The sequence below is a fragment of the Scylla paramamosain genome, chromosome 14 (genome assembly GCF_035594125.1).
Source record: "Scylla paramamosain isolate STU-SP2022 chromosome 14, ASM3559412v1, whole genome shotgun sequence".
NCBI classification, from domain to species: Eukaryota; Metazoa; Arthropoda; class Malacostraca; order Decapoda; family Portunidae; genus Scylla; species Scylla paramamosain.
Genome location: NC_087164.1, coordinates 21,135,368 through 21,149,922, shown reverse-complemented (window position 1 = coordinate 21,149,922; position 14,555 = coordinate 21,135,368). Strand labels below are relative to the sequence as shown.

At 43.6% G+C, this 14,555-nt stretch overlaps 1 protein-coding gene across 4 annotated transcripts in view; it reads left to right on the top strand.

Moving 5' to 3' along the window:
• Positions 1-1,138: 1,138 nt before the first annotated feature.
• Positions 1,139-14,555, top strand: part of LOC135107005 (uncharacterized) — a 93,275-nt gene continuing 79,858 nt past the window's right edge. Inside the window, exons 1-2 of one of the 4 annotated variants that reach the window (XM_064016533.1) lie at positions 1,139-4,297; positions 4,482-4,532. In XM_064016533.1, the coding sequence (XP_063872603.1) occupies positions 1,745-4,297; positions 4,482-4,532 (2,604 nt within the window). In that variant the 5' untranslated portion in view covers positions 1,139-1,744. The remainder of the gene's footprint in view (positions 4,298-4,481; positions 4,533-14,555) is intronic. The other 3 variants (XM_064016532.1, XM_064016534.1, XM_064016535.1) reach the window with 3 other exon arrangements.

Below are 14,555 nucleotides of genomic sequence, written 5' to 3'. Positions count from 1 at the left end.
TACGCTGGTGTATTGTATTGGATGCTCGGGAATGTCATGGTTTCTTTGGAGAGTTGAGATAAAGACTCCTTGTTCCTTTAAATGTTTTTGAGAAACAACAAAATACCTTCGAAACTCAAGTTCAAATTTAATTAATTTAATATAGGGCAGTAAGTGAAACTCGTGCTGTCGCTGAGCAGAAAGGAACACGTACATACATGAACACATTTTCTCTGGCAGCAGCTGGAGGATGCCTCGACCCGCCACGCCCACCAAGGTTACCCACAACCAACAAACCAGGGCTGTTGTATTGCGTTTCATTCAAGTGTGAGTCTAGAATTTGCCCGGTTTTCCTGAGAGAGAATCCCAACCACCAGCTGCTGTAACTCTGTAAGGGACCGTGAGCTTCCCAACCCTTCAGAGACTTGTGTCGGGTTACCTCTGTCGGGGCCAAGCTTAGCTCGTCTGTAGGAGAGGTACCATGGTAACTTTTTGGGCTTCAGTGGACATGATGAGAGAGTGGCGCACCGTAGTGCATTCAAATAAAGAGCGATCAGAGAACTGTTTGTAATTGGCATTCAGTACATCAAACGTGTCGGGATTGCGCTTGAACGTTTATTGTGATTAATGATGTATTTTGTGGTTTTCTGTTTTCATTGGTGTGTTTTATAGTAATGCGTGCGGATTTAATCATTACATTTTTTTTTCTTTATTATAGTCTTGGCTTCACGTGACCTCGCTGTTGTTTGTCACCAGCTATAGTTTTGTTCGTCAAATATGATCAGTACTGTTATGAGGAATTGTTGTCACAGTTTTTTTTTTTTTTTTTTTAGTTTACTTTGCGTTTTATATTTTGTATTGATTTGCGTTCTGACTACCAGTGCCGGTAGTCAGTGAGCAACCTGAAATGTAGGCGTGTCCTGCAGGCTGCAGCAGTCTTGCAAGAAGCGCGAGCTGCAGCACGTGACACATATGGAACTTGTGTCATTTGAATTTACTGTCACTTCATAACATATTTTTCCCTTCTTCATCGCGAAGTAATGCCGCAAGTGAGGCAGAATAGTTACCCTCTGGCAGCCGTGCCAGGTTTGGCTCACCTCAAGCCCCAGGCCTCCCCTCCTGGCACCTGAGAGGCTGGCATCGCGCGCCAGAAGACTTAGTTGTCGAGTAGATCTGTGAGTGGAGGCACGGGGCAGCTGCCGCCTTCTCATCAGGCCTCAGGCGCGCTGTATTGTTGTCTCCCGACCGCGTTTGTGCCGAAAGATGTGTTGCAAATGAAATTGCCTTTTTGAAGAGAAAGAAGAAGCGGAAAAGTCTTCTAAATGTAAATTACTGAAAGGTACATTGTGTTATTTCAACACATATTGATATATTTTTTTACGTCATTTGATATTAATGGAATAAAAGCAGGGAGTTATCGATTATATACTAAAGCGACCACTGTGTTCTGGAGGAAGGATAGCGAGAACCTAAACCGGGAAGTGAGGGAGCGTGAGCTGCAACCCTTGAAGTTTCTCATTGTTCCTCGCGAATTAAACATCGAGAATCACCGAAAGTGCGCTTAAGAGGAGCTTATTAACATCAAGGCTGATCGTATGAACGTTGCACTTGCTGTCATCGTCTCCGTAAAGCTTCGCAAGGCAATGTAAAAGAATCTCAGCTGGCGGATGCTGCGCTGTCAACGGGGGAGTTTATCTTAAGGTCATGAAGGTGTCGCCAGGCGCTGACTGAACACGGGCCCTCCACTAGAGTAAGTTTATCTAGAATGGATAGATTGCGAAATATAAAGAACCGCTTAAGCGTGTCAGTGGACAAGCTTTCGCCGTCACGAAGGTCTAAGTCTCAGCAACGACAGGGTGAGCATCTCGGGAACGTCCCTGCGTCCACGGGAGATATTCCTGGGTCTATCAAGACTTCAAGGGTCGAGGACAGGCCGAGTAGTGCCTTCGAAGTGACTGCCAGTGCAGGATCAAGTTCTCGGCCGACCAGCTACTGTGAAGTCGACTTAGACGAGACTCTTTCCGAGGAGTGGCTGCCAGTCGAGGACCTCGCCGGTGCGGTCGCAGGATCCAAAACTTCTCCAGAGAATGAAGTGGAGGCTTCCCCAGGCCTCACTGTTGACCCTGTACCACTGAAGCGCTCGACACCAACCATACATGGCGATAGCCTCATGTCTGAGGTAATGAAAGAAGTGGAAAAAATAAGTGAATTGAGTGAAGGTATGAAAGTTGAGCCAAAAAACGCAGCTGAATCAGTAGATAAGAGCGCCACGTCTGTGGATGGTACACAGAAGGGGGTGGAAACTAAGGCTGAGGATGACAGGCCGACACCGTGCAATCCAGGACGAAGTAAGAGTGAGGAGACACTTGTGGCGGCGGAGGAGGTGAGCCTGAGAGAGGAGGGAGAGAAAACGAGTCCAGGCGACACGTTCGATTCTCCCGCCGCTTGCAGGACAGAGAGCCTCACCTCGGGATACTTCTCCGACTCTGACGTCACGCTCTCGGACGGCAAATGTGACAGTGGACTTTTGAAATCACCGCTCAGGATATCAGAAAATGCAGAAAATAACAAATCTGCCTTTACTTCAGTGATACCAGAATCACACACCAAATCAGCGTTCAGTAGTCTCAAACGCGACACTTCTGAATACATTCATACATCTACACCTATCGAATCTAAAACTGAAACCTCCATCTGTTCTACTGTCACAAATGTTGCATCAGTTTCACGAACCACCACCACATATCCAGCGGCAGGCCACGTGGAGCAAGCGGAACCCAGTCAGGTGGCAGCCACCGCGGTGGTTGAGGAGAAGAAGACCAAAAAAGAGAGCCTGTACAGCAGGATCATGAGGAAGAAAGATCCCTCGAAAGAACCAACTTACTCCAAGAAAAGCACATCTAAAGAACCAATTTACTCTAAGAAAAGTGCAACGAAAGAGCCGATATACGCCAGAATCAAACCCAAACTTACGGCAGAGACTAGTTTTCAACCAATTGAACCCAGCACGGGGAAGAACACTTGTCACGACAAGGGCGGCAGCGACGTGGTGAAGCCCGAGCCAGTGTACAGCCCCGCCGGTGTGTCTGTAGCGGGCGTCCCCTCCTATCCATCAGGGCCCACTGCCGCCTTTGTCCCGATAGAGCCAAAGGTGTTATCCCCAGATAAAAAGGTGGATCCTGCATACAGTCAAGTTAAGCCAAGAGAATTTCGAAGCAACACATTGCCGCGAGAGCCAGTCTACAGTACAGTTAAAAAGAATTCTGGAAGTTTGCCTAAAGAACTTACACCGGGCAAGGTAAAAGAACACATATACAACACTCCGCTACCGCTGACGCCGCGGGAGGAGGCTCTGCTGAGGCGGGAATCCTTCTACAGTCACGCCTCGCCCGATTATGGCAAAGTGACCGTTCGGGTTGGGGAAATTACTCCAAGTGTTCCAGCCATCATCACCATCAGCAACCCGGGCTACGCCGCGCCGGCAGTCGCTGCCGCCACAGCGTCCTCACCACCACTTGCCTCATGTCCTGAGTCACCCGCCTCGAGCACCACGGCTGCAGTTTCTAGTCCCGAGACCAATCCAGATCCAGTACCCTCAACTAGCACGTTACAAAGTGAAACCAAAGAGAAGAGTGAGTGTGTTCCTAAGCCACCAGCATCCCAGCCCTCTATCCAGCGAGAAGACTCCTTCATTGAAAGTAACACCGAGAGTGCCGATCGCTCTAAACTCTCCCAGCTGGTGGAGGAGTTGGCCCAGGAGCTGGAGGCTGTCAGTCACCACCTCCACCCTGCTGAGGCTGCTGACTACAAATCAAAGAAAGAGGTCCTGGCAAAACTACTGGCGACGTATGACGTGCCCAAGAACCTACGGCGGGTGGAGGAAGTGGATGAAGACGCGGCCCTGGAGGCAGAGCAGGCGCTGGTGCCCAGTGGCGTTAGCATGGATGAACTGCGATACGTGGACGACAACGAAGACAACGCCGAGACAGTGTACGCCGACGTGCCTGATTACTCACAGGACGAGTTTGTGATCGCTCTTGACGATGAGAACGACCCTCGCTACGCCTCCCTGACGCGCGCCCTCAGGCATCACAAGGCGGGAGGAGAATCCCCGGGCAAAGTGAGCAAGAGATCAGCGACGGTGTATGCCAACGCCCTCAACGTGGTCACGGCCCTCAGGGTGCTCATTAACTCCAAGTCCACGCGTGCCGCCTCGGTCATTAACAAGATGGGCACCCTGGCTCGGCCCTACGCCCACCGCATGCAGGAATCCATCACGGATACCTCCTGGATCCAGCGAGTCATCTTTCACAAGTCGGTAAGTATAACCCGACCTTTCACCTTTCACCTGCTGCAGGAATTAACTCCTTGTCGGCATATAGAACGTAAATTTCAGACTTAATTTTCTCTTATACTTTTATTAAGAGCCCTAAGAATGTCGGTAGCGTAGAACGTGTGACTAATAACAGTATGGTGTCCTTACACGCTGCTCGCTCCGTCAGCCACGTCCCAGGAGAGTGTTCAAGGCTGTGCGGCTGCGACGGAGACACAAGGTAAAATGAATGGCCCGAGTTTTCCAACTTTGAGTTCCACAATCATAAATATATCATTATGTGAATGGAGCTTTACTGTGGAGTCTCTTTAATGCAGACTTCTTGCAGATGCAATATTCGAGTATCACAAGTAGAATTTTTTTCTCATCCCATTCTATTTCTTTATTATTATTTATTTATTTATTTTTTACATTTATTATTACATATTGAGTACGAAGCTTGATGTTGTCTTCCTAGAAATGCGCCTTTGTAGAGTTTTCTTCATTTTTTTTCATCCTCATGCATTTTTGCGTCATGATAATGAATACCGCCCTTTACATATGGTTGCAATGCAGTTCGTAAGTGCTGTTATCCATTAGCGCCAAATCCCTATCCAGTAGAATAAAAACAACTAGGTGGCTGTAATACCTGATCATAACATGTTATCAAGAAAGCATGTTACGTAACACTGCCACTTGAGAGTAACAGACTGCTGAAACAACGAAGACAGTCTCCACGCACTTGATATCAACCTTTTTATTGTATTGTTCTCATCATTTTAACGAAAAAAAAAGCCTTTCTTTTCATCTTAAGCGCAACTGTTCAAATATATTTTCAGCCACACATTTATTCTCACACGCCCCTGAAAGAGAAGGTGAAGGTGGAACTAATCCATCCGGAGTCCCGCCTCGGAGGGGAGAGGGGAAGGGGACGAGAGCCCTTATCAAGTTACGCGTAACTCTAAACACACTATAGTTACAAAAATTACGAACTCTTCTCAGTTCACCAGGAAGTAGACGAGCAAGTCACTGATTAGCAGGAACGTTACCAGCCTGGTGGGGAAACTGATCTTTGTATAAACAAGTGAAAAAAAAAAAAAATGCTGTCGTACGGAGGGAAGCAAGTCGCTCGTGCCTCAACAGCTCAGCCTCCCTTCCCGTCACCCTCTTCTATTTCTCTCTCCCTCTCCTGTCTCTCTCCATGGCCTTCCCTATTACCATGCTGGGAATATTTTCACAAGCCAAGTTATAAAGAACATTTTCAATATATATATATATATATATATATATATATATATATATATATATATATATATATATATATATATATATATATATATATATATATATATATATATACATTATTGGAAAGGAGTATGGCTGCCGCACCACGTCCTTGCATCCCTGTCACTCTGCGCATCCATCACACCCGACAAGACCAGTGCTGAGGCAGCCTTCGCATTCGCATTCTCACGACGGACTCTTAGATTAACATTTTTCTGTGTACATTTATGAAAATACGTAATTAATTATCAAGTTTCGATGGGAGGCATCCAAGATCTCGACTAAAATAGCGTTGAGGAAGCGACCACGTGGGATGCGGCAGGTCTTGGCAAGCAATGAGGCCGCGGCTGAGGCCCAGAGGGCCCCGGGTCCACCCAATCCCCAAACACTCGCCGCAGCAGACTCGAGTGTTATCAGACCAACACCTTGGGTTGGGACACATGGGAGGAGGGGTCGTGGCGGCTGAGTGGGCTGCAGAAAACAAGAAAATTGGTAAATTGGAAAGTTTATTTAATCATTATGATTTTATTACATCTCTTATGCTTTTTTTTTGGGGGGAAGGAAAAAAAATATATACGAGCACTATATTGGAATAATTAATATGGCAGGCAGCCTATGCATGAGATTTATTGCTTTCATTACTTTTTCCTGTGCCTGCTCGGGTGTGAACTCGCCCACCTGTGCCGACCAGTCACGTGTTTACCACTGCGTAGATAAAGGCGGCGCCTCGAAACGCGAGGGAACGCAACCATCGACGGTCGTTTGTTGGTGAATTGTTTTTCCATGTTTACTCATATTAGCTGTCTTTTTCAATGATATCGTTTTTATTCCCTTCCACATATATTAAAGACAAATTCTAATATATTCTCGTCACCAGAACTGCACCCACTGAGGAGTGTGAGAGGAGTCCGTGCGCCAAGTCGACGTGCTAGTGCTGGTCGGTGGTTCTGAAGCAAAAAGCGACCCTCGTTGGATTCTTTCTCACATGAACCCTAAAGGTTTTGCTGCTGCAAGAAAAATATGAGCAGTGCTCAGTGGGACCAGTGACATGACATGAGTTGTTTTCTTTTTTGTTTTCCACTAGAGAGACAGTGAGTAATGAAAGCTACACACTAAACGGGCCACTTAGTATTCCGCTAATGAAATGGGAATCACTATATATATATATATATATATATATATATATATATATATATATATATATATATATATATATATATATATATATATATATATATATATATATATATGAGTGAAAATACTAACACAAAGTAAAAGTTCCGAGCAATCATCTTCCAAGGCCCGTGTGTCATCCACCACGTTGTTCATTACACTCACAGCGTCGCGGGCTGCCGCGCGTCAAAAATAGTCTGCGGAAACATCGGGGCTCCACGGAGATCAGAGTTACCGCTATTAACGTAGCTGCCAACCAGTTTCGGTCCTATTTCCCGCTTGTGCCGGACGGAAATAGACAATAGTTATTTTGTGTCTCAGAACTCGGTCCCATTGATGTACGAAGCATCGTCTTGCACACGCAGACACCGCTGTCTGGCTGAGACTCTTTATCTCGCCAATCAACAGACAGCGGAGCGTAGTGAGCGGCCATGGGTGTATAATGTGAGGCGGGAGTGATGTGTCGTGGGAGGGCCAACCACCGGCACACGGAAGTCTTGAGCGCCACGCCAGTGCCAAGTTGGCGTCACACATTCGCCCTCGCCCGCCCGCCTGGCCAGGGCCGCGCCGCACCTTACCTCATCCCCAGAACTGTATGGTGGAAATTACAAGTAAAACAGCGGGAGCCGTGACTGTTTTAAGATTTATTTCTACCAGCGGATCCCTCGTGAGCCCCCTCCTAGGCGCTCCCCACGTGTTGTCGTTGGCTGGCGGCTCGAGATGTGCTCTGACAAACCCGGTGGGAGGCGGTCGACTGTTGTTCTTTCCTCTGGCAGCAGGAAGGTCGCCCAGCCAACGGCGGCTTTGTTTTGGCGATGACGCGTTCCTCCAACAATACCTGGCGGATCCTGGTTTGCTGTTTTTTTTTCCTAATGTTATTATTTTTTACCTGTTACGTTTTATTACAGTAACACTAACAGTAACCTACTACTGATTGTTATGAAACCACCACCAACACCACCACCACTATAACTACTACTACTACTACTACCACTACTGCTACTGCGAGCTACAACTTCAGTTATGGCTTACACAAAACATTAGGTGCTACGTTTACTTACAGTATTCTACACAGAAGAAAGCAAAACAAAAACAAACCTTTCAAGCTCAAAAGATCACTTTGCCGCTTATTTTATAGATGTAGTGGTAGGAGTGTGACATTTTCTTTATGAATCTAAAAATTATTTTCTTAATACAAAAGAAAATAGTTATCCATCAGAATCCTTTTTAGGTTAATGTAAACTCTTTCTCTCTCTCTCTTTCTCTCTCTCTCTCTCTCTCTCTCTCTCTCTGAAGATAGACAAATACAAGGACATCTTTTTAGGCAGAGAGAAAAAGGAAAAAAGAGCAAAAAAGAATATGTAAGGTGTGTGCTTAGTATGAGTATAGAATCTCTAGAGAAGGTTACGTCTTCACTTTACCTTCACACACAAAACAGCCTCACATCCCAAACATTCTCGCGCAGTGTGTAAAGATTGATCGCCGGTGCGTGTGGGATCAGCACGGGGCGGAGCTTGGCACAGAAGTAGTATGTAGTAGTAGATGTACCGTTCCTAGGTTGGGTGTAGTACGTACAGACACCATTTAAGACAGCTGTATGATCCTGTCGTGTTATTGGTGTTTAAATTTAGAGAATAATAATTAAGTGGTAGTTGAAAATGTGCATTCCTTGTCTTGTTTTCTTAAACTCTTTCGAAAAAGAAAAAGAGAATAGAAAATAACCTTGTATATAACAAAAGTAGCGCCTCTGTGGTGTTGTTAAAAGTTAAGTTTATTGCATAGTTCTGTAGCAACTTGATGTGTTAGGTGTGTTTCTCGTCTTGTTGCTTCTACCTTATATATATATATATATATATATATATATATATATATATATATATATATATATATATATATATATATATATATATATATATATATATATATATATATATATATATATATATATAAGAAAGACGCAGACAAGACGAGAGACATGTTTAACACATCTTCGTTACTGAACTGTACAATATTTTTTTTTTTATAAGAAAGAAAAAAAAAAGCGACCTCATCTATATTGAAATAAAGGTTTCGTGAATGTCACAGAAATAATTAATCGGATTCTTCTCATTGGTATTTTCCCAATGATAGTGCGGAATCCTCGTTAAGTGTTAGATAATCATAATAATGCCCTTGAAAAATCCTTATAGCATCCACTAGAGCTTGTTTAGAGTTGAGATACGGCGTTGAATCGCTTAATAATTTCGTCTCTAGTTTTACTGGATGCCTTACGGTTCTGTGTTCCCACGTACATACTTTCAGACCGTGCCTCACGTAGCGGTATATTAAGAGAATTATGGAATCACAAAATAACCGCGAACAATTTTCCTTCCTTCGTCTTCACATAACAAAGCAAATGAGGATGGCTGCTTGGAGTCATTTCCAGCCCCACCACAGCGCTCCCAGGCAGGCTACTGGTGGTGGTCGTGGCGGGAGGGAAGGAAAATACAGTAGGATTCGTTTTCTTCGAGTAGAGAAGAAGAAGAAACAGTAGGAAACATTTTGTTCGACGAGAAGATCAATAATGTCATAAAAGCTTTCATTTGCTAATTCAGGAATCCAAGGCACGTCAGCGTCAGTCTGATGCGGACATGAGGCTTAAGTACTGTGCGTCATAGGGATTACTTTCAAAGGCGTGTAACAAAGTAGATAAGATCCTCAGGGTTAATAATCTGAAGAAAGAAAGAAAAAAAAATAGAAGTAACGGGTTCAAGTTTGATAAAGTTTGGAAGATGGGATGAAATTGCCTCTCAAACACATTGATGGATGATAGACTCAGTAATCACGCTGTTAGTGTAAAGTCAATAGATAATCCCGAGTAGCTCTCATGGCCTATTACAGCTTCCTCGTCATTCTTGTATTCTTATGTTCTGAACGACCACAGATATAAGACGACGGCTTGGACTTGTGTTGATGAGGTGGGGTAGCAGTCTTTATATACAGTATTCACAGAACCTAACAGAAATATGTACACAGACGAAAATGCAACCGTCGAACTTATATATTATTAGTTTATTTCTCCCAATACTTTTTTTTTTTAATTAAAGGTGCAGAATTCGTTGTTATACTGTGACTAAATCGTAAAAACAACCTTGAGACCCCCATTAAGTTCAACTAGAGCCTACTAAAAGTAGTCGAGATAAGACGCCGAAATGTTTAAGAATGCGGACGTAGAGACGATCGGCATCTGTAAAATTCAACCATGGTTACGCTGTTTCTTTGTCTGCTATTGCTATGTTTATCCCAGACGACGCTCGAGTACCGTTATTCCTTACCCATCTTACTTCCATCTCCGAGTGGCTTGGTTCTAAATCAGTAGACAGTCCATTCGAGAAGAAAATTCCAACGTTTATTTAGAAACTCGCAGTGCTGATTGTTCCTCGTGGACTGTGAGTGGAATGGGAAATGTTTGCTTGATAATCTAATTGTTAAAAATCAACTTATTCCCATCAACCTTGACACCAATGACGACTTCAATCCAGCACTTTTTTTTCTTATTTACTTATTTATCTATTTTATTTTATTTTATTTATTCATTTGTTTTCTTGTATTTGATTTCGTTCTACTTTATTTAATTGATTTATTTACTTCTTAATATCGTTTTGCCTGTCTGTATATCCATGCTGTTCGAATATGCAATCAAGGATTCTGCAGAAAGGTGCCCTCTACACGGCATAATTTTTGTTGTCAGTGGATATTTATTTCCTGTTCTGCAAATACTCACTAGAACAGGCAACCTCTCTCTCTTCTTCCTCACAGTAACCAGTATCATCATTCTCGTCTTCGTCAGTGTGATCACCAGGGGATTGCATTTATATCGAAAAAAAAAAAAAATGGATGCCTTTTTCGCCCTTTTTGAAATAATTGTGTTACTTGATTGACCATATCCTTGAAAAATGTACGTTTTTGAGATTTCTGGTAGTGTAAAAATAGTCATTAGGGGGACGGCACTGAGCTCACCTGAGAAAAAGTGCCTAAGAGTGACGCAAGACCACAAGACCAGTGATGACCGAACCTGAAAAAAAAAAAAGAATTTTTGTATTATATAATCATCTCCCTGTAGAGGCGAGCGTGGTTCCTATTTTTTTTTTTTTTCTCTTTTGTGGTGGGTGAAAGCGTCCGCCGTTCCACTTCTTCAGGTTAGAGCTGCATCGAGTGGCGGGTGGGAATGGTTTGTGGCGTGCGAGTACCCGCTAAGTGTGTGTTTCAACGGCATTAGGTGGTTCGTCGTAGTACAATAATGGATGCCAGTGAAGCCACCTTCTGGAAAGTCTATCACTTTTTATATATTACGTCCACAGACATGATAATACTAGACAATTTAACAGTAAAAGAAAAGAGGGAGAAGTTTGATGTGATACATAAAGCAATGGACATTAAATTAGTATATTCTTTATTAACTGTGACGTAGACGCTAAGACCCGCTGTGAAGTAGAGAAGTAAAAAAAATCCATTTATTTTGACATTTTCTTCAAACGAATATAGCTTGCTTGGAAGATTTCTTTGTTTATTTGTTGTGACTTATTTATTTACTTATTTATTTATTCACTCATTTACTCATTTACTTTTTTCATCACTACCACGTAAATTTCAAAGACTCCCAGGGAACTATTTATGTAGGTCCGTCACTAGTTCTGATCTCAGGCCATGCCTCTCGCCAGGAATGTCACACTGCTCCTTGACGACTGAAAGTGACCGGGGAGCATCAGTCACTCACAAGATCCAACACGAAATGGAAGAATATAAAACTGTAGAGAAGTGAGGCGCGAGAGCATTTTGAAATTATAGGAATTATATGTAGAAACAGACCGTCCCCCCCCCAACGAAAAAAACAAAATAAAATAATAATAATAATAAATAAAAACAAGCCACAGAGTCGAGCGCCTTACTATTCGCGATGACGTCTGGCACTCTAATCGTGAATGGCCGTGACGCTCCGGCCATCGCACGGTCCAACATGCAGGACGCCCTAGAGCCGGCGCGGTGCATTCGCCATACAGCGGTGTCAGTGTTGTATTTAGAAATGCGCGACGAAGCAAGGAGTAAATGCAGTGGATGAATCACAGACCAGACGCTGCCAGCCCAGGCCCACAGCACAACTTGCTCCTCACGTCTCCATCTCCCTCCCTCCCTCCCTCCCTCCCTCCCTCCCGTCACCTAGCTAGTGTCACTCATCATCATCATCAGCAACAACAGGAAGTGTCACCAATGATCTCTACACTAAAGAGTCCTTTATCTTTCTTTTTCTTTTCTCTTCTTTTCATTTCTTTCCTTCTTCATTTCTTTTTATTGTTGATCTACCTCCACACATAAAAAAAAATAAGTATAGACTAATAAATAAATAGTAGTAGTAGTAGTAGTAGTAATAGTAGTAGAAGTAGTAATAGTAGTAGCAGCAGCAGCAGCAGCAGTAGTAGTAGTAGTAGTAGTAGTAGTAGTAGTAGTAGTAGTAGTAGTAGTAGTAGTAAGACAACACTTTATTTTGTGTCTCAGTACGTGGACAATGCACGTCGTTTCTGAATTGTAAATCTACGTCTTCTGTGCAACCTTTACAATTAATCAAGGTGAGGTCTTCCTAAAATATCCCCCATTCTGTGTCTGGCATGTCTGATCTCCACCCAGCGCCCTTCTTCCTTCTCTCCACCACCACCACCACCACTATATACCACCATCCTCCCACTTTAACTTAAGCTTTTTCACTGCTAAACAATTTTTCCCCATAATCGGAAGAACTTTTTATCTTTTTTATTTAACTTTTTCTTAGTCTCTAACAATTATTCAACCAAGAAAAGACGAAATTAACCATCTGTTATCTTTTCCCTTCATGTGGATATATTTAACAGTGCTGTGAGTATAAACGATGCATGACTGTAGTAGTAAAATGTTAAATGCACTTCCATCGTGTTTATACCATTGAGAAGCATTTCAGAAATTATAGGTCTTAGGTATAGGGAATAAGGGACAGGAACCAGAATAACTAACTTTAGTGTGTGGTTATTTTTGTTATTTAGTGCCCATACTGAAGATTTGTTATCGTTGTGTGTGTGTGTGTGTGTGTGTGTTTCATGGAGGAAAGAAGAGCAGTCGACTGATTCGTTTCCTCGTTTCCTGTGTTCCAGAGACAGTTCGAATTAGCGGCGTTGATATTCACTTGTTTTATTTTGTTATTTTATTTTATTATTTTTGTTGTTTTTTTCCTACTCCATTTTTCCCCTTTTCATTAGTTATTATGCTCTCTCTCTCTCTCTCTCTCTCTCTCTCTCTCTCTCTCTCTCTCTCTCTCTCTCTCTCTCTCTCTCTCTCTCTCTCTCTCTCTCACACTGTAGGCACAAGCTTTCTTTCTCTCCTTCGTGTTTGCGTTACTGGTCGACTTGCTGAATTTCTGCACCAGCTGGACTTCCTGCGTGGCTTGAACTGATACCTGCTGAAGCTGAAAGAAAAAAAAAAAAAAAAACACTGAAGACACGGGCAGAACATGCAGGGGAAGTCTTATAACATCGCTTTCTTTTCGTAATAAACCGCTTTACAACTCAAGTAATCCGCCAGATCTGCCAAAGAAGTAATGTTTAGTCAAGGTTTCTCTTCTACCTGAGAGTGACGGAAGTCCCCCTTGGTGCTAAGAATGGCTCGAAGGGGAATATGAGCCGGCGGAAGCTTATATAGGCCTTGCACTAAGGGAAAGCTACCACCCGCACCCCTCAGGAACGCGAGGGAACGGTGACGCCAGGGAGACTTGCGAGGGAGAGAGAGGGAGAAGACAACAAGAATGTCCACTCAAGGCCTGGACCTCTCCACTAAACAGCGGGCAGTAAGAAATCAGAAGTCCGTCAAAAAAATCCCAAAGTTATGAAGGAATGAACGTACAGTGTGCTGATGGTGTGAAGAGTCACATGCTTGAACAAGATGCCGCGATGATGGACAAGCTTAATAGGAAATGAAGGTGCAGGATATAATTTCAGTAAGGAGGCAATGACGCCAATGTGAGTCAGTGGGGCCATGGAGCGGAAAGTGGGGCGGGGAGTGCACCGCCGGCGGGTGCGGTCTGGAGAAACTCCCACGCCTGCCCTTCTCCGCCATTAAACGTCCCCCTTCCCCCTGGCCACCTGCCTCCACGCTCTCTCACTTTTCCTTACCTTCTCTACTTTCGTGGTAGCTGGAGGAAACGTGATTAAAAGTTTTTCCCCCTATGTGCTTGTTTCGCCTTCCCCGTGAAGCAGCGTTGTTTGTGTGGATGCAGGTTTACGACGACGAGAAAATACAAAGTTTCTATATTTGTCTGAAAACAAGTTATCGTTATGAAAGTTTTCCTGTACCCTAAATAACTCGTGTGAAAACACACACACACACACACACACACACACATACACACACACACACACACACTTTTAAATGTATCTTTTACATTAAATATAAGAAGTATTTTCTTTACCTAACGATTCATTTTTTATTTGTTATCTCTGGAGGGTGTTTACTGGCCGCCCGCCACACTTGATTACCCCACTTCCCCTCCCTCCGCCAGGCAACGAGGCACTCACCTGAAGGTACTGTCTGGCGTGGAGTGCAAACACTTGAAGAGAAAACATGTTTGTACACTTGCAATCTTACGGGTGCGTGCTACTCAGCTTACTCAGGAAGAAAGGAGAAAAAAAAAATGATAATTCTCGGTTTTTCCAACATGTATTAATATTTATCAAAGGAGGAGTCTCTGGCTACCTGCCCTACGTAATTTACCGTGCCTTTCTTGGACCAGACACCCTCCACAGCATAC